This window comes from Oncorhynchus masou, chromosome 16 (genome assembly GCF_036934945.1).
Source record: "Oncorhynchus masou masou isolate Uvic2021 chromosome 16, UVic_Omas_1.1, whole genome shotgun sequence".
NCBI classification, from domain to species: Eukaryota; Metazoa; Chordata; class Actinopteri; order Salmoniformes; family Salmonidae; genus Oncorhynchus; species Oncorhynchus masou.
In genome coordinates, this window is record NC_088227.1 from 41,862,882 (window position 1) to 41,887,057 (window position 24,176).

At 46.1% G+C, this 24,176-nt stretch overlaps 1 protein-coding gene across 1 annotated transcript; it reads left to right on the plus strand.

Annotated features, from left to right (window-relative positions):
* The first annotated feature begins 1,922 nt into the window (after positions 1 to 1,922).
* On the plus strand, positions 1,923 to 22,187 carry znf395b (zinc finger protein 395b). The gene is made up of 10 exons (XM_064991692.1): positions 1,923 to 2,128; positions 3,283 to 3,416; positions 3,598 to 3,794; positions 6,190 to 6,308; positions 15,639 to 15,898; positions 16,100 to 16,200; positions 16,522 to 16,864; positions 17,218 to 17,325; positions 17,578 to 17,699; positions 20,004 to 22,187. The coding sequence occupies exons 2-10, from the start codon at positions 3,300 to 3,302 to the stop codon at positions 20,113 to 20,115; spliced, it is 1,479 nt and encodes a 492-aa protein (XP_064847764.1). The 5' UTR covers positions 1,923 to 2,128; positions 3,283 to 3,299; the 3' UTR covers positions 20,116 to 22,187.
* Positions 22,188 to 24,176: the final 1,989 nt, after the last annotated feature.

The window sequence follows — 24,176 nt, forward strand, 5'->3', positions numbered from 1 at the left end:
TCTTGGCCATAGTGGAATTTGGAGTGTGATTGTTTGAGGTTGTGGACAGGTGTCTTTTATACTGATAACAAGTTCAAACAGGTGCCATTAATACAGGTAACGAGTGGAGGACCGAGGAGCCTCTTAAAGAAGAAGTTACAGGTCTGTGAAAGCCAGAAATCTTGCTTGTTTGTAGGTGAACAAATACTTATTTTCCACCATAATTTGCAAATAAATTCATTAAAAATCCTACAATGTGATTTTCTGGATTTTTTTCTCATTTTTTCTGTCATAGTTGAAGTGTACCTATGATGAAAATTACAGGCCTCTCTCATCTTTTTAAGTGGGAGAACTTGCACAATTGGTGGCTGACTAAATACTTTTTTGCCCCACTGTATAAGGCAATCAGTCAATTGAAATAAATTGAAATAAATTCATTAGGTCTATACACTGGGGAGCCAGGCCCAGCCAATCAGAAAAGTTTTTCCACACAAAAGGGACAGAAATATTCCACAGCACCACGCCCTCCACCCTTAGACGATCACGCAGGTGAAGAAGACACGTGGAAGTCTTTGGCTGCCACGGTTACACGTGGTCTGTGGTTGTGAGGCCAGTTGGACGTACTGACAAATTCTCTAAAATGACTTTGGAGACGGCTTATGGTAGAGAAATTAACATAAAATGATCTGTAAACAGCTCTGGCGGACATTCCTGCAGTCAGCATGCAGATTGCATTTTCCCTCAACTTGAGACATCTGTGGCATTGTATTGTGTGACGAAAGTGCAAATTGTAGAGTGGCCTTTTATTGTCCCGCAGCACAAGGCGCACCTGTATAATGATCATGCTGTTTAATCAGCTTCTTAATATGCCACACCTGTCAAGTGGATGGATTATCTTGACAAAAGTGAAATGCTCACTAACAAGGAAGTAAACAAATTTGAGAGAAATAAGCTTTTTGTGCCTGTGGAACATTTCTGGTATCTCTTATTTCAGCTCATGAAACATGGGACCAACACTTTACATGTTGTGTTTTATATTTTTTGTTCAGCGCAGCATATTTACATGAAAATCTGTCACCAATTGGATGGAACACTAGCTACTGACAGTCATTCAATTAGACCATGTCAGTTCAACAACAAAAACATGTTAATTGGTAAATGAGTCTCCTTAGTCTAGCCAGGGTGAATCAGTGTCGACCTGCCAGGGTGTTCATGGCCTAATTACCAACCAGGCACCCACTCATTTTGTTAGTTCCTCTCACTCAGATATCACAGTAACATGGCATAAGATCCACTGAGGTGATTGAAGCTACAGCAACCAACGTTTTAATGGCTGGTGTAAATTTTGCTTGTTTTTGCTGTTCTCCAAATTGCATTTTAGAGTTTTTAAATTGTATAGTAATGCAGTAGATGAGCTTCAACTTTCTTCTTGGATAAATGTGTGGGGGAGGTTACCCCCCCCCCCCCCCCCCCCACACACACACACTGTATGGTATTGTCATGTAGGCTAACATCACATTAAACATATACAACATATTTTAAGGTGCAAAATAGGGAGGTTTAGGCCTATACTGATGAGAGATGCATTTACATTGTCTACTGGTCTGTTGTAAAAAAAAAAAAAGAAGAAGAAGATTATGACAAATGTTAAAATTTTAGTCATTGAATGTGTTTTCAGCTCATATGTTTTGTTTATGTTTGTTTATTTTCCGAATTGCGAGAATGAGAGGGGGAAACCAATTATGAACATTTATATTTGAACAAAACTATCTGCACATTGAAAACACGCATCAAAAAAAATCTGAAGAAGTAAAAATCTCTGGTCATTGTGTTTCATGTAGCCTATTTTCTCTGGCGCAGTTCTCCCTCCGTCTGTCTGTGTCTGTGCGCCGAGGGTTTCATTTTGATCTCGTAACCTATCACCCAGATCTGCCCTTGTGCAGTCTGATATCTCGCGCTGTGGCCAGCTGTCGCTCTCCGCACAGCTCCACCATACGCGCGCACGTAACCACATCCGCACAGAGCGCATCCTGCAATCCGTTCCCCATCCAGCCACCCTTCCACTGGTAGTCATCAAGGCAGACCCGGTGGAGACGCCGACTTTCATTCACTCTCCAAACTGGACACAAGAATCTCGATCGCTCTAACGGTAAATATCATCATGTTTTATTATTAAATAGGATAGTAATGTTTAGAAAATATTAATAACGTTAGTGATGGGTTTGCTTTTTTTATACATGTTTGGGCATGTTTGTAATGAGGGGGATTTCCTAATCGTTCTGGGTTGCCGGGTAGGATAGATGTTTTCATTGAGTTCATCGGTGTTGTTTTGAGATTTCTCTATTTTCTTTTCACTATTACAACACATGGCTTCGGACTAATACGAAAATGGCAATATTCTCAGGGAAATTATACTACTTTTTATTAAACATTAAGCGCATATGACTATATTCCCATCACCATCTCCAACGCTCCGGCCGAAACTCGTGTCCGAACACGTTGTCAGAAAGGGGTGTGTAGCCTGGAAAGAAGCTCTCAGCCAATGAGCGCCCGTCTCCTCCACAGTAGGGCTGTTTACTAGTGGATGTGAGCGCCTATTGGACTAGATGACTATACCTCCAGGGTCTTTACTAGCCTATCGGCACAGTCCCCAAATAATGCAGTTTAAAACAAGTCTATGTTTTAAAATCATAAACGTTAGGTTACACAGAAATGGGATATTGTGCTCCACTAAAAGCCACTCAGGAGTCCACACACACTGCACACTTGCTACCTCTCTGTCAGTTAGACAGAGAGGGGTGTGTGATCTTAAAAAAACAACACTCTCGGTACAGGATGATGTCATTGGTTGTGTGGTTGACTTTTAGGAATTTTCGCAACATCACTCCTTTGTTGGATGGAAAGTGTAATTACACATGCAGGTGCCGATAAACATGTAATTACCAGTAATGATTGAAGTAAAACATTTTGTGCTGTGATTTACATTCCAAAACATTACATAATATTTATATGCACACAAAAAAAACATTTGCTGCTTTCCTTCCAATGAAGAGATGGCTTTTGTTCTATGGTTCTAGAATAGCATACCTTTTGTTCTATGGTTCTAGAATAGCATAACTTTTATTCTAAGGTTCTAGAATAGCATAACTTTTATTCTATGGTTCTAGAATAGCATAACTTTTTGTTCTATGGTTCTAGAATAGCATAACTTTTTGTTCTATGGTTCTAGAATAGCATAACTTTTATTCTAATAGAACTTCATGATGTATCTTAGATGTTATTATTTATTCTGAGCTCCTCCAGCCTCTACCAGCAGCACCATGGCAACCAAGAGACCAGAGGACAGGATCTCTTCTTCAGGACCACAGTCATGTCCCTCTACAGCAGTAAGACCCACAGACACCAGGCAGCCTGGGGCAGAGACACGGGAGACACTGGTAAGTGGACCCATACAAGCAGAGATAGGAAGAAGGAATCCATCATTCAATTTCAATATTTTGTGGGCATCTAAAAGTATTGTCAGAGTTTTACTGTACAGGTGTCATTGTCTCAACTGTGCCTCCATCTCTGCATCTCGCCCATATCATATCAGTGTTGCACCTCTGTCTCTGTCTGCAGGTGTACATGCAGTGCTGTGGGCAGGAAGCCCCTAACTTGACAGAGAGGAACAGTCATAGGAAAATCATGGATAGGAACCATCAGGGCCCAGTCTTGGTGACCCAGGGGAGGATTGAGAGGGTCTGGACCCACCCCTTGGCTCCCCAGCAGACTACAACTCCCACAATACCCTCCTGCCCTGTGTCTGCCCCTTACAGGTAAGCTCCCTCGCTGTGGGCATCCTTCAGCCTAAAGCTGTTCTTCATCTTTTCACACCACCTTACAACATCAACTGTTATCTTAGTGCTGCTTTTGATACCATCGATCACCACATTCTTTTGGAGAGATTGGAAACCCAAATTGGTCTACACGGTCAAGTTCTGGCCTGGTTTAGATCTTATCTGTCGGAAAGATATCAGTTTGTCTCTGTGGATGGTTTGTCCTCTGACAAATCAACTGTAAATTTCGGTGTTCCTCAAGGTTCCGTTTTAGGACCGCTGTTGTTTTCACTATATATTTTACCTCTTGGGGATGTTATTCGAAAACATAATGTTAACTTTCACTGCTATGCGGATGATACACAGCTGTACATTTCAATGAAACATGGTGAAGCCCCAAAATTGCCCTCGCTAGAAGCATGTGTTTCAGACATAAGGAAGTGGATGGCAGCAAACTTTCTACTTTTAAACTCGGATAAAACAGAGATGCTTGTTCTAGGTCCCAAGAAACAAAGAGATCTTCTGTTGAATCTGACAATTAATCTTAATGGTTGTACAGTCATCTCAAATAAAACTGTGAAGGACCTCGGCGTTACTCTGGACCCTGATCTCTCTTTTGAAGAACATATCAAGACCATTTCAAGGACAGCTTTTTCCATCTACGTAACATTGCAAAAATCAGAAACTTTCTGTCCAAAAATGATGCAGAAAAATTAATCCATGCTTTTGTCACTTCTAGGTTAGACTACTGCAATGCTCTACTTTCCGGCTACCCGGATAAAGCACTAAATAAACTTCAGTTAGTGCTAAATACGGCTGCTAGAATCCTGACTAGAACCAAAAAATTTGATCATATTACTCCAGTGCTAGCCTCCCTACACTGGCTTCCTGTCAAAGCAAGGGCTGATTTCAAGGTTTTACTGCTAACCTACAAAGCATTGCATGGGCTTGCTCCTACCTATCTCTCTGATTTGGTCCTGCCGTACATACCTACACGTACGCTACGGTCACAAGACGCAGGCCTCCTAATTGTCCCTAGAATTTCTAAGCAAACAGCTGGAGGCAGGGCTTTCTCCTATAGAGCTCCATTTTTATGGAACGGTCTGCCTACCCATGTCAGAGACGCAAACTCGGTCTCAACCTTTAAGTCTTTACTGAAGACTCATCTCTTCAGTGGGTCATATGATTGAGTGTAGTCTGGCCCAGGAGTGGGAAGGTGAACGGAAAGGCTCTGGAGCAACGAACCACCCTTGCTGTCTCTGCCTGGCCGGTTCCCCTCTTTCCACTGGGATTCTCTGCCTCTAACCCTATTACAGGGGCTGAGTCACTGGCTTGCTGGGGCTCTCTCATGCCGTCCCTGAGGGGGTGCGTCACCTGAGTGGGTTGATTCACTGATGTGGTCATCCTGTCTGGGTTGGCGCCCCCCCCTTGGGTTGTGCCGTGGCGGAGATCTTTGCGGGCTATACTCAGCTTTGTCTCAGGATGGTAAGTTGGTGGTTGAAGATATCCCTCCAGTGGTGTGGGGGCTGTGCTTTGGCATAGTGGGTGGGGTTATATCCTTCCTGTTTGGCCCTGTCCGGGGTGTCCTCGGGTGGGGCCACAGTGTCTCCTGACCCCTCCTGTCTCAGCCTTCAGTATTTATGCTGCAGTAGTTTATGTGTCGGGGGCTGGGGTCAGTTTGTTATATCTGGAGTACTTCTCCTGTCCAATTCGGTGTCCTGTGTGAATCTAAGTGTGCGTTCTCTAATTCTCTCCTTCTCTCTCTCGGAGGACCTGAGCCCTAGGACCATGCCCCAGGACTACCTGACATGATGACTCCTTGCTGTCCCCAGTCCACCTGGCCGTGCTGCTGCTCCAGTTTCAACTGAACCGCGGCCCTAGGACCATGCCCCAGGACTACTTGACATGATGACTCCTTGCTGTCCCCAGTCCACCTGGCCGTGCTGCTGCTCCAGTTTCAACTGTTCTGCCTTATTATTATTCGACCATGCTGGTCATTTATGAACATTTGAACATCTTGGCCATGTTCTGTTATAATCTCTACCCGGCACAGCCAGAAGAGGACTGGCCACCCCACATAGCCTGGTTCCTCTCTAGGTTTCTTCCTAGGTTTTGGCTTTTCTAGGGAGTTTTTCCTAGCCACCGTGCTTCTACACCTGCATTGCTTGCTGTTTGGGGTTTTAGGCTGGGTTTCTGTACAGCACTTTGAGATATCAGCTGATGTACGAAGGGCTATATAAATAAATTTGATTTGATTTGATTTGATACTCCTCAATGGAGTCTCCATTCTTAATCTGCTCCTCTTCTTTAAGTTGTCTGTTGAGTTGAAGATTGTGATCGTTGCCCCAAGACTAAATCCATCTTGTAATTATTGCCCCCCCCCCCCCCTCCTCAGTTTCTGGAGCCCAGGGTCGGTGGAGATGGATGAGATCATGGCAGCCATGGTTCTGACCAGTCTGTCCTGCAGCCCTGTGGTCCAGAGCTCTCCTCAGAGTCAGAATGACTCTCTACCAGGTTAGTCAATAAATCAGAACCATCTTGCTCTTCTTTTTTTTTCTCACTCACTCACTCACTCACTCACTCACTCACTCACTCACTCACACACACACTGACCCAGTACCAGGTAAGTCAGTGTGTCACGATCGTCGTATGGAATGGACCAAGGTGCAGCGTGGTGAGCGTACATTCTTACTTTATGCAAATGTCGCCAACAAAACAATAATACAGCAAAACGAACGTGAAGCTCAGTAAGGCTGTACACACAAACGAAGACAACTACCCACAACTACCAAAAGGAAAAAAGGCTGCCCTGAGTATGATTCCCAATCAGAGACAACGATAGACAGCTGTCCCTGATTGAGAGCCATACCCGGCCAAAACATAGAAACAAACAACATAGAATGCCCACCCCAAATCACACCCTGACCTAACCAAATCGAGAAATAAAACGGCTCTCTAAGGTCAGGGGCGTGACACAGTGAGGCAAACACACAGAGAACCAATTGCAACCAAGGGTTCCAATGACACATTGAATCTTTGAGGTGCCCAACCTACCCTAGTCTCCCTGGAATTGGAACCTTTTATGACAGTGGTTGTAGCCCTGAACCAGCTCACCTGATTCACCTAATCAAGGGCTTGACAGTTGACAATTGAAATCAGGTGTGCTAGCTCTGGAATATTTCAAATACATGGAAAAGCTGAGGGTTCCAACAGAAGCCCCCCCCCTCTCTCTACATGGTTAAATAGTAACCACCAACAGAAGCCCCCCCCTCTATCTAACATGGTTAAATAGTAACCACAAACAGAAGCCCCCCCTCTCTCTAACATGGTTAAATAGTAACCACCAACAGAAGCCCCCCCTCTCTAACATGGTTACATAGTAACCACCAACAGAAGCCCCCCTCTCTCTAACATGGTTAAATAGTAACCACCAACAGAAGCCCCCTCCCCTCTCTAACATGGTTAAATAGTAACCACCAACAGAAGCCCCCTCTCTCTAACATGGTTAAATAGTAACCACCAACAGAAGCCCCCCTCTCTCTAACATAGTTAAATAGTAACCACCAACAGAAGCCCCCCCCTCTCTAACATGGTTACATAGTAACCACCAACAGAAGCCCCCCCTCTCTCAAACATGGTTACATAGTAACCACCAACAGAAGTCCCCCCTCTCTCTAACATGGTTACATAGTAACCACCAACAGAAGTCCCCCTCTCTCTAACATGGTTACATAGTAACCACCAACAGAAGCCCCCCTTTCTCTAACATGGTTACATAGTAACCACCAACAGAAGCCCCCCTCTCTAACATGGTTACATAGTAACCACCAACAGAAGCCCCCCATCTCTCTAACATGGTTACATAGTAACCACCAACAGAAGCCCCCTCCCTCTCTCTAACATGGTTATATAGTAACCACCAACAGAAGCCCTCCCCCTCGCTACCATGGTTACATAGTAACCACCAACAGCTGCCCCCCTCTCTCTCTGACATGGTTACATAGTAACCACCAACAGAAGCCCCACCCCCTCTCTCTAACATGGTTACATAGTAACCACCAACAGAAGCCCCCCCTCTCTCTGACATGGTTACATAGTAACCACCAACAGAAGCCCCCCCCCTCTCTCTAACATGGTTAAATAGTAACCACCAACAGAAGCCCCCTCTCTAACATGGTTACATAGTAACCACCAACACAAGCCCCCCTCTCTCTAACATGGTTACATAGTAACCACCAACAGAAGCCCCCCTCTCTCTAACATGGTTAAATAGTAACCACCAACAGAAGCCCCCCCCCTCTCTAACATGGTTACATAGTAACCACCAACAGAAGCCCCCCCTCTCTCTAACATGGTTAAATAGTAACCACCAACAGAAGCCCCCCTCTCTAACATAGTTACATAGTAACCACCAACAGAAGCCCCCCTCTCTCTCTAACATGGTTAAATAGTAACCACCAACAGAAGCCCCCCTCTCTAACATGGTTACATAGTAACCACCAACAGAAGCCCCCCTCTCTCTAACATGGTTACATAGTAACCACCAACAGAAGCCCCCCTCTCTCTCTGACATGGTTAAATAGTAACCACCAACAGAAGCCCCCCTCTCTCTAACATGGTTAAATAGTAACCACCAACAGAAGCCCCCCTCTCTAACATGGTTACATAGTAACCACCAACACAAGCCCCCCTCTCTCTAACATGGTTACATAGTAACCACCAACAGAAGCCCCCCTCTCTCTCTAACATGGTTAAATAGTAACCACCAACAGAAGCCCCCTCTCTCTCTAACATGGTTAAATAGTAACCACCAACAGAAGACCCCCCTCTCTCTAACATGGTTACATAGTAACCACCAACAGAAGCCCCCCTCTCTTTCTGACATGGTTACATAGTAACCACCAACAGAAGCCCCCCTCTCTCTCTAACATAGTTACATAGTAACCACCAACAGAAGCCCCCCACCCCCCTCTCTAACATAGTTACATAGTAACCACCAACAGAAGCCCCCCTCTCTCTCTAACATAGTTACATAGTAACCACCAACAGAAGCCCCCTCCCCTCTCTAACATGGTTACATAGTAACCACCAACAGAAGCCCCCCCCTCTCTCTCTAACATGGTTAAATAGTAACCACCAACAGAAGCCCCCCTCTCTCTCTAACATAGTTACATAGTAACCACCAACAGAAGCCCCCTCTCTAACATAGTTACATAGTAACCACCAACAGAAGCCCCCCTCTCTCTCTAACATAGTTACATAGTAACCACCAACAGAAGCCCCCCCTCTCTCTAACATGGTTACATAGTAACCACCAACAGAAGCCCCCCTCTCTCTAACATGGTTACATAGTAACCACCAACAGAAGCCCCCCTCTCTCTAACATGGTTACATAGTAACCACCAACAGAAGCCCCCTCTCTTTCTGACATGGTTACATAGTAACCACCAACAGAAGCCCCCCCCCCCTCTCTCTCTAACATAGTTACATAGTAACCACCAACAGAAGCCCCCCTCTCTCTCTAACATGGTTATATAGTAACCACCAACAGAAGCCCCCCCTCTCTCTAACATGGTTACATAGTAACCACCAACAGAAGCCCCCCCTCTCTCTAACATGGTTATATAGTAACCACCAACAGAAGCCCCCCCTCTCTCTAACATGGTTAAATAGTAACCACCAACAGAAGCCCCCCCCCTCTCTCTAACATGGTTACATAGTAACCACCAACAGAAGCCCCCTCTCTTTCTGACATGGTTACATAGTAACCACCAACAGAAGCCCCCCCTCTCTTTCTGACATGGTTACATAGTAACCACCAACAGAAGCCCCCTCTCTCTAACATGGTTACATAGTAACCACCAACAGAAGCCCCCCTCTCTTTCTGACATGGTTACATAGTAACCACCAACAGAAGCCCCCTCTCTCTCTAACATAGTTACATAGTAACCACCAACAGAAGCCCCCTCTCTCTCTAACATAGTTACATAGTAACCACCAACAGAAGCCCCCCTCTCTAACATGGTTACATAGTAACCACCAACAGAAGCCCCCCCTCTCTCTCTAACATAGTTACATAGTAACCACCAACAGAAGCCCCCCTCTCTAACATAGTTACATAGTAACCACCAACAGAAGCCCCCCTCTCTCTCTAACATAGTTACATAGTAACCACCAACAGAAGCCCCCCCTCTCTCTAACATGGTTACATAGTAACCACCAACAGAAGGCCCCCCCTCTCTTTCTGACATGGTTACATAGTAACCACCAACAGAAGCCCCCCTCTCTCTCTAACATAGTTACGTAGTAACCACCAACAGAAGCCCCCACCCCCCTCTCTAACATAGTTACATAGTAACCACCAACAGAAGCCCCCTCTCTCTCTAACATAGTTACATAGTAACCACCAACAGAAGACCCCCCTCTCTTTAACATAATTACATAGTAACCACCAACAGAAGCCCCCCTCTCTCTAACATGGTTACATAGTAACCACCAACAGAAGCCCCCTCCCTCTCTAACATAGTTACATAGTAACCACCAACAGAAGCCCCCTCCCCTCTCTAACATGGTTACATATTAACCACCAACAGAAGCCCCCAACCCCTCTCTCTGACATGGTTACATAGTAACCACCAACAGAAGCCCCCCCCTCTCTCTAACATGGTTAAATAGTAACCACCAACAGAAGCCCCCCTCTCTCTAACATGGTTAAATAGTAACCACCAACAGAAGCCCCCCTCTCTCTAACATGGTTAAATAGTAACCACCAACAGAAGCCCCCCCTCTCTCTAACATGGTTACATAGTAACCACCAACAGAAGCCCCCCCTCTCTCTCTCTAACATAGTTACATATTAACCACCAACAGAAGCCCCCCTCTCTCTGACATGGTTACATAGTAACCACCAACAGAATCCCCCTCTCTCTGACATGGTTACATAGTAACCACCAACAGAAGCCCCCCCCCCTCTCTCTAACATGGTTAAATAGTAACCACCAACAGAAGCCCCCCTCTCTCTAACATGGTTAAATAGTAACCACCAACAGAAGCCCCCCTCTCTCTCTAACATGGTTACATAGTAACCACTAACAGAAGCCCCCCTCTCTCTCTCTAACATAGTTACATAGTAACCACCAACAGAAGCCCCCCCTCTCTCTATCTAACATGGTTACATAGTAACCACCAACAGAAGCCCCCCTCTCTCTCTCTAACATAGTTACATAGTAACCACCAACAGAAGCCCCCCTCTCTCTCTCTAACATAGTTACATAGTAACCACCAACAGAAGCCCCCTCCTCTCTCTAACATGGTTAAATAGTAACCACCAACAGAAGACCCCCTCTCTTTAACATAATTACATAGTAACCACCAACAGAAGGCCCCCCCTCTCTCTAACATGGTTACATAGTAACCACCAACAGAAGCCCCCTCTCTCTAACATGGTTAAATAGTAACCACCAACAGAAGCCCCCCCCTCTCTCTCTAACATGGTTAAATAGTAACCACCAACAGAAGCCCCCCTCTCTCTAACATGGTTAAATAGTAACCACCAACAGAAGCCCCCTCTCTAACATGGTTACATAGTAACCACCAACAGAAGCCCCCCCCCCCCTCTCTCTCTGACATGGTTAAATAGTAACCACCAACAGAAGCCCCCCCTCTCTCTGACATGGTTAAATAGTAACCACCAACAGAAGCCCCCCCTCTCTAACATGGTTAAATAGTAACCACCAACAGAAGCCCCCTCTCTAACATGGTTACATAGTAACCACCAACAGAAGCCCCCCCTCTCTCTCTAACATGGTTACATAGTAACCACCAACAGAAGCCCCCCTCTCTAACATGGTTACATAGTAACCACCAACAGAAGCCCCCTCTCTCTCTCTAACATAGTTACATAGTAACCACCAACAGAAGCCCCCTCCTCTCTCTAACATGGTTAAATAGTAACCACCAACAGAAGACCCCCTCTCTTTAACATAATTACATAGTAACCACCAACAGAAGCCCCCCCTCTCTCTAACATGGTTACATAGTAACCACCAACAGAAGCCCCCCTCTCTCTAACATGGTTAAATAGTAACCACCAACAGAAGCCCCCCTCTCTCTCTAACATGGTTAAATAGTAACCACCAACAGAAGCCCCCCTCTCTCTAACATGGTTAAATAGTAACCACCAACAGAAGCCCCCTCTCTAACATGGTTACATAGTAACCACCAACAGAAGCCCCCCTCTCTCTCTGACATGGTTAAATAGTAACCACCAACAGAAGCCCCCCCTCTCTCTGACATGGTTAAATAGTAACCACCAACAGAAGCCCCCCTCTCTAACATGGTTAAATAGTAACCACCAACAGAAGCCCCCCCTCTCTAACATGGTTACATAGTAACCACCAACAGAAGCCCCCCCTCTCTCTCTAACATGGTTACATAGTAACCACCAACAGAAGCCCCCCTCTCTAACATGGTTACATAGTAACCACCAACAGAAGCCCCCCTCTCTCTCTGACATGGTTACATAGTAACCACCAACAGAAGCCCCCCCCCTCTCTCTCTGACATGGTTAAATAGTAACCACCAACAGAAGCCCCCCCCTCTCTAACATGGTTAAATAGTAACCACCAACAGAAGCCCCCCTCTCTAACATGGTTACATAGTAACCACCAACAGAAGCCCCCCTCTCTAACCTGGTTACATAGTAACCACCAACAGAAGCCCCCCCTCTCTCTCTAACATAGTTACATAGTAACCACCAACAGAAGCCCCCCTCTCTCTAACATGGTTACATAGTAACCACCAACAGAAGGCCCCCCTCTCTTTCTGACATGGTTACATAGTAACCACCAACAGAAGCCCCCCTCTCTCTCTAACATAGTTACGTAGTAACCACCAACAGAAGCCCCCCACCCCCCTCTCTAACATAGTTACATAGTAACCACCAACAGAAGCCCCCCTCTCTCTCTAACATAGTTACATAGTAACCACCAACAGAAGACCCCCCTCCCTCTCTTTAACATAATTACATAGTAACCACCAACAGAAGCCCCCCTCTCTCTAACATGGTTACATAGTAACCACCAACAGAAGCCCCCTCCCCTCTCTAACATAGTTACATAGTAACCACCAACAGAAGCCCCCTCCCCTCTCTAACATGGTTACATATTAACCACCAACAGAAGCCCCCTCCCCTCTCTAACATGGTTACATAGTAACCACCAACAGAAGCCCCCCCTCTCTCTAACATGGTTAAATAGTAACCACCAACAGAAGCCCCCCTCTCTCTAACATGGTTAAATAGTAACCACCAACAGAAGCCCCCCTCTCTCTAACATGGTTACATAGTAACCACCAACAGAAGCCCCCCCTCTCTCTCTCTAACATAGTTACATATTAACCACCAACAGAAGCCCCCTCTCTCTGACATGGTTACATAGTAACCACCAACAGAAGCCCCCCTCTCTCTGACATGGTTACATAGTAACCACCAACAGAAGCCCCCCCCTCTCTCTAACATGGTTAAATAGTAACCACCAACAGAAGCCCCCCCCTCTCTCTAACATGGTTAAATAGTAACCACCAACAGAAGCCCCCCTCTCTCTCTCTAACATGGTTACATAGTAACCACCAACAGAAGCCCCCTCTCTCTCTCTAACATAGTTACATAGTAACCACCAACAGAAGCCCCCCTCTCTCTCTCTAACAACATAGTTACATAGTAACCACCAACAGAAGCCCCCCTCTCTCTCTCTAACATGGTTACATAGTAACCACTAACAGAAGCCCCCCCTCTCTCTCTAACATAGTTACATAGTAACCACCAACAGAAGCCCCCCTCTCTCTCTCTAACATGGTTACATAGTAACCACCAACAGAAGCCCCCCTCTCTCTAACATGGTTAAATAGTAACCACCAACAGAAGCCCCCCTCTCTAACATGGTTACATAGTAACCACCAACAGAAGCCCCCCTCTCTCTCTGACATGGTTAAATAGTAACCACCAACAGAAGCCCCCCCCCCCTCTCTCTCTAACATGGTTACATAGTAACCACCAACAGAAGCCCCCCTCTCTAACATGGTTACATAGTAACCACCAACAGAAGCCCCCCTCTCTCTCTGACATGGTTACATAGTAACCACCAACAGAAGCCCCCCCCCCTCTCTCTCTGACATGGTTAAATAGTAACCACCAACAGAAGCCCCCCCCTCTCTAACATGGTTAAATAGTAACCACCAACAGAAGCCCCCCTCTCTAACATGGTTACATAGTAACCACCAACAGAAGCCCCCCTCTCTAACCTGGTTACATAGTAACCACCAACAGAAGCCCCCCTCTCTCTCTGACATGGTTACATAGTAACCACCAACAGAAGCCCCCCCTCTCTAACATGGTTAAATAGTAACCACCAACAGAAGCCCCCATCTCTCTAACATGGTTACATAGTAACCACCAACAGAAGACCCCCTCTCTTTAACATAATTACATAGTAACCACCAACAGAAGCCCCCCTCTCTCTCTAACATGGTTACATAGTAACCACCAACAGAAGCCCCCCCCCTCTCTCTCTAACATGGTTAAATAGTAACCACCAAAATAAGCCCCCCCCCCTCTCTCTCTGATATGGTTACATAGTAACCACCAACAGAAGCCCCCCCCTCTCTCTCTAACATGGTTAAATAGTAACCACCAACATAAGCCCCCCTCTCTCTCTGATATGGTTACATAGTAACCACCAACAGAAGCCCCCTCTCTAACATGGTTAAATAGTAACCACCAACATAAGCCCCCCCTCTCTCTGATATGGTTACATAGTAACCACCAACAGAAGCCCCCCTCTCTAACATGGTTAAATAGTAACCACCAACAGAAGCCCCCCCCCTCTCTCTCTGACATGGTTACATAGTAACCACCAACAGAAGCCCCCTCTCTAACATGGTTACATAGTAACCACCAACAGAAGCCCCCCTCTCTCTAACATGGTTAAATAGTAACCACCAACATAAGCCCCCCCTCTCTCTCTGATATGGTTACATAGTAACCACCAACAGAAGCCCCCCCCTCTCTCTAACATGGTTAAATAGTAACCACCAACAGAAGCCCCCCTCTCTCTAACATGGTTAAATAGTAACCACCAACAGAAGCCCCCCCTCTCTCTAACATGGTTACATAGTAACCACCAACAGAAGCCCACCCCCTCTCTTTAACATAATTACATAGTAACCACCAACAGAAGCCCACCCCCCTCTCTTTAACATAATTACATAGTAACCACCAACAGAAGCCCACCCCCTCTCTCTAACATGGTTAAATAGTAACCACCAACAGAAGCCCCCCCTCTCTCTCTAACATGGTTACATAGTAACCACCAACAGAAGCCCACCCCCTCTCTCTAACATGGTTAAATAGTAACCACCAACAGAAGCCCCCTCTCTCTAACATGGTTACATAGTAACCACCAACAGAAACCCCCCTCTCTCTAACATGGTTACATAGTAACCACCAACAGAAGCCCCCTCTCTCTCTAACATGGTTACATAGTAACCACCAACAGAAGCCCCCCTCTCTCTAACATGGTTACATAGTAACCACCAACAGAAGCCCCCCCTCTCTCTCTAACATGGTTACATAGTAACCACCAACAGAAGCCCCCCCTCTCTAACATGGTTAAATAGTAACCACCAACAGAACCCCCCCCCCTCTCTCTAACATGGTTATATAGTAACTGTACTGACCACCATTCTGTCTCTCTAACATGGTTATATAGTAACTATACTGACCACCATGCTGTCTCTCTAACATGGTTATATAGTAACTATACTGACCACCATGCTGTGTCTCTCTAGGTTCATCATCATGGGGCGGAGACATGGAGTGTAGGGGCGGAGACATGGAGTGTAGGGGCGGAGACATGGAGTGTGGGGGTGGAGACATGGAGAGTGGGGGCGGGGAGCTTTCGGACAGCGGCAGCAGTGGCTACTGGAGCTGGGACCACGGCAACGTTAGTCCCTCTCCGTCCCCTTCTGTCGCCGAGATGGACAGCCGCCCAGATGAAGGACTGCATATGGAGCTGGGGGGTGAGCTACATACAGCCGCAAGGTCAAAGGTGAGGGGGGAGGAGGCTGTCACCATGAAGATAGAGAGAGAAAAAGGCAGTTGAAGAATCGGTGAGGTAGCTGATGAGGTTTGTTTTGTTCTTCTCTCTCTCTCTGTCTCTCTGTCTCTCTTTCTCTCCCTTCCATCTTTCTTTTTCTTTACCTCTCTCTCTCCCTCTACCGGTCCCCTCTCTCTCTCTCTCTGATCACAGAGTTCTTTCAGAGGAACGTACAGATGTCTGTGGCCTAACTGTGGCAAGGTGCTCACGTCTTCAGTTGGGATGAAGAGACATGTCCGTGTGATGCACCTGGGGTAAGTTTCCCTGTCAGCCATCTGGTTTAGAGAAACACATGCATGTAGCCCAATTATATTGTTACCTTACTCTGTCTCCCTCTCTTTGTCTCTCCCTTCCAAATGAACACGCACAAACCACACCCCGGCACATACACACACCCCACCCCGGCACATACACACACCACACCCCGGCACACACACACACCACACCCCGGCACACACACACACCACACCCCGGGACGGACACACACACCACACCCCGGCACGCACACACACCCCACTCCGGCACACACACACACCACACCCCGGCACACACCCCACCCCGGCACACACCTACAGCAGTGGATCGGAGCAGTCCCCAAGAGAGGAGGACTTCTACTACACAAAGATTTCCTGCGAAGCTCCCCCAGACCCCTCTCCCGTCCGCCCTCTTCTCCCAGACCCCTCTCCCGTCTCCTCTCTTCCCCCAGCCACCCTCCCGGCTTCGTCCCCTCACGTCCCCTGGGCATCCTGTGGCTCCCCTCTAAGCCCTGATCCAGATTCCGGACTCCAGATCACCTCCTCGGGGTCAGGGAGCTCCAGGCCCAGCTCAGGTCCAGAGTCAGCCCCATACCAGCGCAGACCTCTCAGCCAGTCTGCCCCTAGCTCCTCCTGGCAGATACAGACAGACCATCTCTATCAGGTAGGTGGCCCTGGTCTCTTTTTCATTTCATATATATTCCACTCAGTAACAATTGCCACTGCTTTCTAGGGCGTACTGGGTCTGCCATGACCTGCAGAGGTTCGGTGCTTTGGATGTTGAGATCATTTGCAGTTCATGATTGTTTATTCATTTTTATGGTTTTAGGCTGGTTTCTCTGTTTCTCATTTCAACCAACTTGTCTTATATGGCAAGGCAGTGATGTTGCGTTGTTGAATTGTTTTATGCGTTGTGTTTAGAAACAACAGCTAGCCATCTTGAAAAGAGTTTGACTAGAATTGCAGTCAAATAAATGTATGAGATGTCTGGCCTGTTGTTGCCTTCCTGTCCTCCAGGCCTGCACTCCCCTCCAGGTGACCATGTCCTCCTGCAGCCCCACCCCCTGTTGTTGGACCCCTCCTCCTCTCACCGTCTCTAACCAACACAGCCATCACAACACCCAGGTACGTCTGCTCTCCTCTTCCTGGTTAGGCTCAACCTCAGCCGTTCCTTCCCAGGTCTCTCCAGAATGAGAATATCTTGTGATATCTGGCTAACATCTATGTCCTGGTTAACGTCAGAGCATCAGTAGGATAACAGGCGGATGTGAGCCTATTAATAGTGACTATTTAATGATTTCTTATTACTATTATTATTTTTAAGACATGCCTTGCTTTTCTCTTCCCCCTCTGCTCCTTCTCTCCTGCCCCCTACAGGTGGTGACAGGTCGCTGCAGGTCTGTGAGTGTGGGAGAGCAGTGGCTTCAACAGAACAGCGCCACCAACAGGCTAACCATCTTGAGAGCAGCCTCCCCGTCGGGCTCTCACTGCTCCTTCAGGTTAGAACTACCTATGACTGCTCCTTCAGGTTAGAACTACCTATGACTGCTCCTTCAGTTTAGAACCACCTATGACTGCTCCTTCAGGTTAGAACCACCTATGACTGCTACGTCAGGTTAGAACCACCTATGACTGCTCCTTCAGGTTAGAACCACCTATGACTGCTCCTTCCGGGTTAGAACCACCTATGACTGCTCCTTCAGGTTAGAACCACCTATGACTGCTCCTTCCGGGTTAGAACCACCTATGACTGCTCCTTCAGGTTAGAACCACCTATGACTGCTCCTTCGGGTTAGAACCACCTATGACTGCTCCTTCAGGTTAGAACTACCTATGACTGCTCCTTCAGGTTAGAACTACCTATGACTGCTCCTTCAGGTTAGAACTACCTATGACTGCTCCTTCAGGTTAGAACCACCTATGACTGCTCCTTCGGGTTAGAACCACCTATGACTGCTCCTTCAGGTTAGAACTACCTATGACTGCTCCTTCAGGTTAGAACTACCTATGACTGCTCCTTCAGGTTAGAACTACCTATGACTGCTCCTTCAGGTTAGAACCACCTATGACTGCTCCTTCAAGTTAGAACTACCTATGACTGCTCCTTCAAGTTAGAACTACCTATGACTGCTCCTTCAGGTTAGAACCACCTATGACTGCTACGTCAGGTTAGAACCACCTATGACTGCTCCTTCAGGTTAGAACTACCTATGACTGCTCCTGCAGGTTATAACTACCTATGACTGCTCCTTCAGTTTAGAACCACCTATGACTGCTCCTTCAGGTTAGAACCACCTATGACTGCTACGTCAGGTTAGAACCACCTATGACTGCTCCTTCAGGTTAGAACCACCTATGACTGCTCCTTCCGGGTTAGAACCACCTATGACTGCTCCTTCAGGTTAGAACCACCTATGACTGCTCCTTCGGGTTAGAACCACCTATGACTGCTCCTTCAGGTTAGAACTACCTATGACTGCTCCTTCAGGTTAGAACTACCTATGACTGCTCCTTCAGGTTAGAACTACCTATGACTGCTCCATCAGGTTAGAACTACCTATGACCACTCCTTCAGGTTAGAACTACCTATGACTGCTCCTTCAGGTTAGAACTACCTATGACTGCTCCATCAGGTTAGAACTACCTATGACTGCTCCTTCAGGTTAGAACCACCTATGACTGCTCCTTCAGGTTAGAACCACCTATGACTGCTACGTCAGGTTAGAACCACCTATGAATGCTCCTTCAGATTAGAACCACCTATGACTGCTCCTTCAGGTTAGAACTACCTATGACTGCTCCTTCAGGTTAGAACCACCTATGACTGCTCCTTCAGGTTAGAACTACCTATGACTGCTCCTTCAGGTTAGAACTACCTATGACTGCTACGTCAGGTTAGAACCACCTATGACTGCTACGTCAGGTTAGAACCACCTATGACTGCTCCTTCCGGGTTAGAACCACCTATGACTGCTCCTTCAGGTTAGAACCACCTATGACTGCTCCTTCAGGTTAGAACTACCTATGACTGCTCCTTCAGGTTAGAACTACCTATGACTGCTCCTTCAGGTTAGAACTACCTATGACTGCCTTTTTTCTTTCTCTCATCCCCGTCACGCTCTCACTGCTCCTTTAGTCAGCACCATTTATCCTCTCCTTTCTTCTCTCCACCTTTCCTCTCTCCTCTCCCCTATGTCTCAACTATTCTCTCCTATCCCCTCTGTCTCAACTATCTCTCCTCTCCCCTGTGTCTCAACTATTCTCTCCTCTACATTCTGTCTCAACTATCTCTCCTCTCCGTTCTGTCTCAACTATCTCTCCATTCTGTCTCAACTATCTCTCCTCTCCCCTGTGTCTCAACTATTCTCTCCTCTACATTCTGTCTCAACTATCTCTCCTCTCCATTCTGTCTCAACTATCTCTCCATTCTGTCTCAACTATCTCTCCATTCTGTCTCAACTATCTCTCCTCTCCTCTCTGTCTCAACTATCGTTTCTTGTGTTTCATCCCTGTAGGAAGGGACGAGGGGAGGCTAAAACGTTTCTTGTGTTTCATCCCTGTAGGAAGGGACGAGGGGAGGCTAAAACGTTTCTTGTGTTTCATCCCTGTAGGAAGGGACGAGGGGAGGCTAAAACGTTTCTTGTGTTTCATCCCTGTAGGAAGGGACAAGGGGAGGCTAAAACGTTTCTTGTGTTTCATCCCTGTAGGAAGGGACGAGGGGAGGCTAAAACGTTTCTTGTGTTTCATCCCTGTAGGAAGGGACAAGGGGAGGCTAAAACGTTTCTTGTGTTTCATCCCTGTAGGAAGGGACGAGGGGAGGCTAAGAAGTGTCGTAAGGTTTACGGAGTGGAGCACAAGGAGCAGTGGTGCACGGCCTGTCGCTGGAAGAAAGCCTGCCAGCGCTTCACAGACTAAACGAATGTGTGAACGAAGGATGATGAAAGAAAGAGACTGAAAAAGAGAGGACACGATCAGGACCAGGGCCTGTAAAGCCATCAACAACAACTTCCTTTTTTCTACCTTGTTTATTTTCCCCTCGAGGAATAAAGTTCTGTTTTTTTATACGTTAACCTGAGAAGTACGTCAGTGTGCGATGGTGGTGCTAGTAGCTAGTAGGTTAGACTGTGTTATGTGGTAGGCCTACCAATGCTCTTCCGTCCCAGACCTGTTTGTGCTGTGTAGCATGGCAACAACCATAGGAGTTAGCTATACACAGGGATGGGCACTGGCTAGTTGCCCTGGGTAACATTTGGGTCCAAAGTATGCACCATACAATGTTTCTAAGAACAAACTTTGACTGGCCTGGTGTGATCTGAATAGTACTAGCAGGCTAGCTTCATATCCTACTAGACTGGTCTGTACGGTACTATCAGGCTATCTTCATATCCTACTAACCTGGTCTGTATGGTATTAGCGGACTAGCTTCATATCCTACTAGCCTGGTCTGTACGGTACTATCGGGCTCGCTTCATATCCTACTAGTATGGTCTGTATGGTATTAGCGGACTAGCTTCATATCCTACTAACCTGGTCTGTACGGTACTATCGGGCTCGCTTCATATCCTACTAGCCAGGTCTGAACGATACTCGCGGGCTATCTTCATATCCTACTAGCCTGGTCTGAACGGTACTAGCTTGCTCGCTTCATATCCTGCTAGCCTGGTCTGAACGGTACTATCGGGCTAGCTTCATATCCTACTAGCCTGGTCTGAACGGTACTATCGGGCTAGCTTCATATCCATCCCTAGTTGAACTCTTGAACAAGACACTTAACTCTTAACTGCTCTCCATCCAGGATTCTTCTTCTTCTATACAGCAAACCGATCTGTCCCCAGGTTCCACTGAGAGCATTTCTCCTCACCTTCCACTGAGAGCATTTCTCCTCACCTTCCACTGAGAGCATTTCTCCTCACCTTCCACTGAGAGCATTTCTCCTCACCTTCCACTGAGAGCATTTCTCCTCACCTTCCACTGAGAGCATTTCTCCTCACCTTCCACCGAGAGCATTTCTCCTCACCTTCCACTGAGAGCATTTCTCCTCACCTTCCACTGAGAGCATTTCTCCTCACCTTCCACTGAGAGCATTTCTCCACACCTTCCACCGAGAGCATTTCTCCTCACCTTCCACTGAGAGCATTTCTCCTCACCTTCCACTGAGAGCATTTCTCCTCACCTTCCACTGAGAGCATTTCTCCTCACCTTCCACTGAGAGCATTTCTCCTCACCTTCCACTGAGAGCATTTCTCCTCACCTTCCACTGAGAGCATTTCTCCTCACCTTCCACTGAGAGCATTTCTCCTCACCTTCCACTGAGAGCATTTCTCCTCACCTTCCACTGAGAGCATTTCTCCACACCTTCCACTGAGAGCATTTCTCCTCACCTTCCACTGAGAGCATTTCTCCTCACCTTCCACCGAGAGCATTTCTCCACACCTTCCACTGAGAGCATTTCTCCTCACCTTCCACTGAGAGCATTTCTCCACACCTTCCACTGAGAGCATTTCTCCTCACCTTCCACTGAGAGCATTTCTCCTCACCTTCCACCGAGAGCATTTCTCCTCACCTTCCACTGAGAGCATTTCTCCGGTTACTTCTACATGGTGTGCTATCTATGAGTTCTTCCTTTGGACTATTTTGTGTTTGTGTCTCTTTTTAAATGATTGTCTTTCTGTCCCGCCTGAGAGGTAGGCAGAGGTTTATGTTATATTTTGGCACATTTTATGGAAATGTATTTTACAAGGATAATGATAAATAAGCTACATTTGGTTTGACTCGATGTGGTTTTTAATCGAGTCAGTTCCTTCCATAACAGTGTTTTACTCTTCCCCGTCTTGGTTGGCATTGTTATGGTTCTGTCTGTATAAGCTTCTGGACAGTATTGGGGTCATTTCAATTCAGGAATTTAAACTGAAATTACAATTTAAAAAAAAATTGTGTTCTCAATGATTTCTCAATAAATGGAAGAGGAGAAGCGAATTATTTCAAAAGTTTGTCAAGTTTACAATTTTTATTCAAAACACTTCCTGTATTGATTGATTTGAATTGGAATTGAACCCAATTCTACTATTCGACCACTACCAAAGGATCAGGCAATTAGACAGCATAATTTGTATTAGCCTTCTAATGAAACAACAAAAACGAATTGTCTAATGTTATTAACACATTCAAATAATGTATCAACAGAAATAACCACTGAGAATATTCTGTAACGACAATCCACAAGAGAAATAGCAAACTCATTTATTATATTTTTCTCTATACAGGTTTCTTAAAGACTTTTAAACAATAATACACATTAGAAATGTACACTGTATTCACAAAGTTCTTTGTGTATGAACGAGAGACATGTACTCACAAACACACACTCTTTAACATACCCCACTGGATAAATACTGCCTAAAGGTATGTGTGGCAAAACAATATCAACCTCTAACAGGTGAAATTCTAACCTAAAACCATAACATAGTGTTGTGTTATTGAGTATTTTCAGACAAGCAGACAAACTGTGTTTCATACAGTAGCAAGAAGATAACATGCACATATCTCTCATCTTGCCTTTTTTTTGTTGTTAAAATCAGATAGGTGGTAAATTCAGTTTGGTATGTATCCTAGAAGACAAATACATGACATGATCTACTCTACCAACACTAGGGGGCAGTGTTACCCTACTGTCTGGGATGCTGATCTACTCTACCAACACCAGGGGGCAGTGTTACCCTACTGTCTGGGATGCTGATCTACTCTACCAACACTAGGGGGCAGTGTAACCTACTGGGATGCTGATTCTACTCTACCAACACAACACCAGTTGGCAGTGTTACCCTAATATCTACTGTCTGGTAGCTGATCCAATCTGCGGTTCCCACTATATGCCCAAGCTGCAAAATCTAAATTGGCTATATAGTAAACATTTATGAAAAAGGAGAAACATTTATGAAAAACTAAAAGGAGCTTTTTGGTGTAAATAAAAAATGAGGTGGGCAAGCCTAAGGTTGGAGGTAAAGGTTAAGTTTAGGATTAAGGTTAGGGTTAGGTTTAAAATCAGATTTTAAGAAGAGAAATTGTAGAATAGGCAGGGCTTCCAACTTTGCAACTTGGCCAGATAGTGACGACTGTTCTCTGCCCAGTGACATACAGTATATTCTCAGAATAGAGAAGATGCAGATCAGCAGTTCTTTAATGACCCAGAGACCGTGAACAGTGCAAATAACAAATGCAACCCCTCACTCGCTCAAGCTAAGTTAAAGTGCATACATACATCATAAACATCCATCCAGTCATCATCCTAACATGGGTTGGTATTATATCTAGGATCATGTCGTCTGGATTTTACAATCCTGACACAATATTTACATTGTACTTTTATTTTTCAGGATGCAAAAGTTCATTAACTGGGGCGGTAGGATGGGAGAAACATTGATGGTTGGAAGGAAACGTTTCTTTACTTCTCTTCACAACACCGGATGGGTTTCAGAATGACGATATCGTTCCTCTTCTTCATTAGGCTGATGAGGTACGAGGGACTTCACGGTCCCTGTAGTCGGGAACTATAGGAATAGAACACTAAAATAATAGTAGACAAACGGTAAACTACAGTTATTAGAATTTCTATGGAGGTACTTGGGAGTTGTGGAGGGAAGGGGAGAAGAGAATTCTGCTCCCCCAGGGGGTTGTGGAGGGAAGGGGAGAAGAGAATTCTACTCCCCCAGGGGGTTGTGGAGGGAAGGGGAGAAGAGAATTCTGCTCCCCCAGGGGGTTGTGGAGGGAAGGGGAGAAGAGAATTCTGCTCCCCCAGGGGGTTGTGGAGGGAAGGGGAGAAGAGAATTCTACTCCCCCAGGGGTTGTGGAGTGAAGGGGAGAAGAGAATTCTGCTCCCCCAGGGGGTTGTGGAGGGAAGGGGAGAAGAGAATTCTGCTCCCCCAGGGGGTTGTGGAGGGAAGGGGAGAAGAGAATTCTACTCCCCTAGGGGGTGGTGG

Excerpts from the sequence above, each read along its gene's own strand:
- znf395b (XM_064991692.1), top strand. The coding sequence starts at position 3,300 with ATGGCAACCAAGAGACCAGAGGACAGGATCTCTTCTTCAGGACCACAG. Across the intron at positions 16,201-16,521 it reads GTCCGTGTGATGCACCTGGG|CAGTGGATCGGAGCAGTCCC; the intron begins GTAAGTTTCCCT and ends ACACACCTACAG. Across the intron at positions 16,865-17,217 it reads AGACAGACCATCTCTATCAG|GCCTGCACTCCCCTCCAGGT; the intron begins GTAGGTGGCCCT and ends CCTGTCCTCCAG.